Genomic DNA, 4,757 nt, shown 5'->3' on the forward strand with positions numbered 1-4,757 from the left:
GTTAGAAGACTAAAAAAAAACAAAGACTAACTATACATACTCAAACAATACTGGGAATAAACTACGTGTTGATGTTAATATTACTGAGTGATTTACAAATAAGACTCTTGAACTGGCCCATGGTACAAGTAAATATGTCAATATGTACAAAGTTCTTATTATAATTAGCAACCATACGACGAACGGGGGAACTGAGACCTGTATTGGTTCGGGAATGGCCCACTGCAAAAAGTTTACCGGCACACACCCGTCGTCTATGTATGGTTCTAGGAACAAGATAACATAACAAGTTGTTTAAATCTATACAATCCAACTTATTTCTGACAATTTTAAAGAGATTCATGGCTTCCAGATACTGACGTCTGGAACTTAGAGTTAACAACTTATACTTATTTAGCAACTGGTCATAAGGCAAATAGTAGCCATAGCATCTATAGTGCATTCCACGCAAAAACCTACGTTGAACATTCTCAATCATATCTACGTATTTGTTATAAAAAGGATACCATACGGACACAGCATACTCTAACTGCGAGCGAACTAAAGCTTTATACAAACAGAGATATGATGCGACTCTTTTAAAGTCTTGGGTTGATCTCATTATGAATCCATATAGCTGATAAGCTTTATTAATATTTTTTTCAATATGTAAGTCAAGGTGAAGTTTATGATCAAGTGTTATTCCTAGGTCCTTAATAGATGTTACTTTTTGAAGAGGTGCTTGACAAAGGTTGTAAGCGTAGCTGACGATGTGTTTATTTTTGGTAAAATTTAAATAATGACATTTAGGTAAACTCAGTTGCAATTTATTATTATAGCAGTAGTCTGTTAGCCTATCCAAGTCTTGTTGAAATAAGAGGCAGTCATTTATATTTGCGATGGATTTATATATTTTGAGATCGTCTGCATACATAAGGTGCTTAGTGTACTGAAAGCATTTGCCAATATCATTTATATAAATATTGAATAGAAGAGGTCCAAGAATCGAGCCTTGTGGGACACCGGAAGTTACTTGCGTGAAATTTGAATGATAACCATTAATTACTACCTTCTGGCTACGGTTAGTGATGTAGGAGTGAAACCATCGCAATAGGTTGCCGCGAATTCCGTTAAAAGCAATTTTATTTAATAGCAATTCATGATCTACTTTATCAAACGCTTTACGAAAATCTGTGTAGACTGCATCTACCTGTACACCTTTGTCAACGGTATCAAATAAAAAGCTAGTAAAGGTCAGCAGATTAGTATTTGTTGAACGTAATCTGACAAAACCGTGTTGTTGAGGTATTATAATGTTATGGAGCAGTGGGTATATTTCATTATGCACAAGTCTTTCAAACAGTTTAGGAAGTGCTGATAAAATTGATATTGGACGATAATTCTCCGCTTTTCGCTTCGGCCCTCCCTTGTGCACCGGTGTAATATTAGCGCGTTTCCATACACTAGGAAAGTTTCCTTCAGCCATGCACTTGTTATATATAATAAAAAGGGGCTTGCAAATAACAGTAGCAGTGTTTTTCAGAAATAATGAAGGAATACCGTCTGGACCTGCACCTTTTGAGGAATCTAGGGACTTGAGAGCCTTTAAAATGTTTTGTTCACTAAAGTGTAGGTCAAAAATATTTAGGTCATTTGAAGCGGTCTCGACGGGAGGTTTCCAGCTGTTCAATTGGGGCGAGGCTGGTTCGTAGACAGAGAAAAAGAAGTCAGAAAACATTTTACAAATTGTTTCCGGGTTATCGGATTCGATACCATTATAGTTTATTTTAGCAGGAATACCAGGCTTATCTTTGCGGTTAGATATATAAGTCCAAAAGTGTTTAACATTTTTACGTAAATTATCTTGTACAGAGTTAATATATTTTGTGAAACATTGTTTACTTAAAACTGAATCTGTACTGTGAAAATGTTTCATAATCTGAGATATTTTGATATTTTTTCCACTTGGTCCATGCCTTTTGTTTTTTTTTGAATAAACCAATTAAAGATTTAGAGAACCAAGTTGGATAACCAAGAGATCGGGTGCCTGCTAAAGGTGTGTGTTGTTTAATGATGTTTTCAATTTGAGTGTAAAATGTGGATAAAGCTTCATCAGAATTTCCATGAGCGAGGAGTTCAGACCAATTAGTATTTTGAATATCACTATTTATTTTATCATAGTCAGCTTTGTGATAGTTGTATTTATTGGGAGGGCGACGTTTCAGCAAAAGCGTTTCAACATTTAAAGATATGTCGGATACAAATGGAGGGTGATAGTTGTCTATGGGTAACAAAGATTGAGCGCTAGTTATTTTGCAGGGTCTATTTGATATAAAAAGATCTAATATGTTACCTTTGAAGTTCAATATTTTATTGTATTGTGAGGCATTAAGATATGCAATTAGGTTATTTAAATGTTGGCATGTGACTGTCGTACCACAACACATAGAAAAACCGTCAGTGTTATTAAGACTGGTTGCAGTATACCACCTAGCTTCTGGTAAATTATAGTCACCGACTACATAAGAACCCTCGACACTGGATGTAGATAATATCTCTTGTAATAAATCGAAATATTTTTCATAAATTATCGACGGTGTTTTGGGTGGTATGTAAGCCACACATATCATGTGAAATTTAACGTTTTGTGGACAAGGTAATGCAACGATTACATGTTCAATATATTTATTCCACATTATGTTATTGGGTATAGATGATATGTCATATTCAATGGATTTAATAGTTTTCATAATTGCAATTAGGACACCACCTCCATCTAACTTGTCTGTACTGACGCGGTCGCGGTCACATCTGTAGACCACATAACGCTGATCTATAAATTCATTATTGCTTATCTCTGGTATTAACCATGTCTCAGTTAAAATGATCATATCGTAGCTATTCATGAGAATGTTCATATGCAGGATATTCAATTTTGTACGAATTCCTCGACAATTCTGATAATAAACAGAGAGGTTTTTATCCATCACTATGTACCAATGAATATATAAATATCTTAATTATATGTATAGATCCGCACAGTAGATTGCAAACAAGAATCCAACATGTCAAAATTTTGGTAACAATAACAGCCAGAAGCCGAGTACCAGTTACGAGATAATATATGCTAGCAATATTATATAGATATAATTTACACACAGAAAAATAAAAATAGGGCCATTTTTTATAAGTTAACATACATATGATTTTTTTACTATTGGGGACAAACAATATTATTAATAGTTTTACCGCAGTATCAGAGCTTGTACAAAAAATGGTGAGATATAAATCTGTCATGCAAAATATTATAACAAATACATCATTTAACGAGCAGAAACAATAAAAAGAAGAAACTCCATGCGAAATAAAAATATGCGTTAAAATAAGACTAAAACTTGAAATAGGATGGTCTTCTATTGTGTGCGATAAAATAGTGTTATTCATTATTTTCCTTTGTAGTACATGGTATAAAATCATCTTTGCCTTTAATTTTACGTATGTCACCTTCGGAGCGGATCGCAAAGGCAGACGTGTCATCCCTCTTTCGCACCAATATAGTGGAGTTTTTGATCCAAACATATTTATAGTTATGCAAAGCAGCAGCTTCCCTTGTTTTTCGAAATAACTGTTTGTTTTTAAGGGTAAGGTGCTCGTTAATGTAGACAGTAGCAGTTGAGCCTGCTATGCCTATTTTTTCAGCTTTAAGAGTTTTCGTTAAGCGATATGCACTGATTAGGTTATCGCGAAATATGCGTGAGGTAAATTTAACAACAATGCTTTTTGGTTTGTTGCCTTGCTGAGTGGCATGTTGCACCCTATGAATAGAAACGATGTCTTTTTGACATATAGGAAAGTTAACAGCACTGCCAACCATTTCTATAATATTAAGTAAATTTTCACCACGTTTTTCAGGAACATTACATATTTCAATATTGCAGTTTCGAGACTGTTGTTCCAGGAAATCTATTTTGGATACCAAGTTGTCAAATAATAGTGAAGACTGCTTTGACCCCTCTAGACAGATGTCGTTAATGCGTTTTTTAATATCTACTTGCTCTTCTGCATGGAACTGCATTGATGTTTTCAAATCTGATATATCCTGAGAAAAAGTAGTTACTTTCTGTTTTGTAACTTTTAATTCATCAATTTGTTTTTTTAGGTCATCCATTTCACTACGAAGTTCGTGTAATATGATTCTAACTTCAGTACGTATTGCATTTCTTATTTCCTGCCTAATAATTTTTCTAATGTCGCCTTTCTCCGCTGATACATCTGAATCATCATCCGTAGAGGCAGTTATGTTAGGTTCTTGATCTTTTTTACTCAAGCAGTTATTGCAGGCCCAAGCGGAACGAGCGATTTTGCTTAATCTTTTAAATTTCGATATGCTCATACGTACACATAAGTGGTGATAGATTTTGTTACAATCTGAACAAACCAATTGCTCAGATGTTTTTACCATAGATCCACAACCATCACAGTTTGACATTTTAATGTATACCAGGACTTATGTAAATTAATATCAATTCACAAAAAGACTTTGTTGGATCCTGGGTTCGAACTTTCGACCACGAGCAAACAGTTAAAGATTCCGCCGTTCCGAACCGCGCCACCAGTACTTAATTGAGATCTGCGAAATATTGTACCGCTATGTGACTATGACGTACGACGGTCTGTTATTAATAAACAAGTTGACGGTAAGTCAAAAAATATAATAGCAACCTCTGTTTATCGGTATGGCCCTATATTGTTTCTAAACTGTAAAATGTACTACCTGG

At 34.6% G+C, this 4,757-nt stretch overlaps 1 protein-coding gene across 1 annotated transcript; it reads right to left on the reverse strand.

Moving 5' to 3' along the window:
• Positions 1 to 3,196: 3,196 nt before the first annotated feature.
• Positions 3,197 to 4,147, reverse strand: LOC124639116. The gene has a single exon (XM_047176347.1). The coding sequence runs from the start codon at positions 4,145 to 4,147 to the stop codon at positions 3,416 to 3,418; it is 732 nt and encodes a 243-aa protein (XP_047032303.1). The 3' UTR covers positions 3,197 to 3,415.
• Positions 4,148 to 4,757: the final 610 nt, after the last annotated feature.

The sequence above is a fragment of the Helicoverpa zea genome, chromosome 18 (assembly GCF_022581195.2).
Source record: "Helicoverpa zea isolate HzStark_Cry1AcR chromosome 18, ilHelZeax1.1, whole genome shotgun sequence".
In the NCBI taxonomy this organism is placed as follows: domain Eukaryota; kingdom Metazoa; phylum Arthropoda; class Insecta; order Lepidoptera; family Noctuidae; genus Helicoverpa; species Helicoverpa zea.

Coding starts and splice junctions, on each gene's coding strand:
- LOC124639116 (XM_047176347.1), bottom strand. CDS start 4,147: ATGGATGACCTAAAAAAACAAATTGATGAATTAAAAGTTACAAAACAG.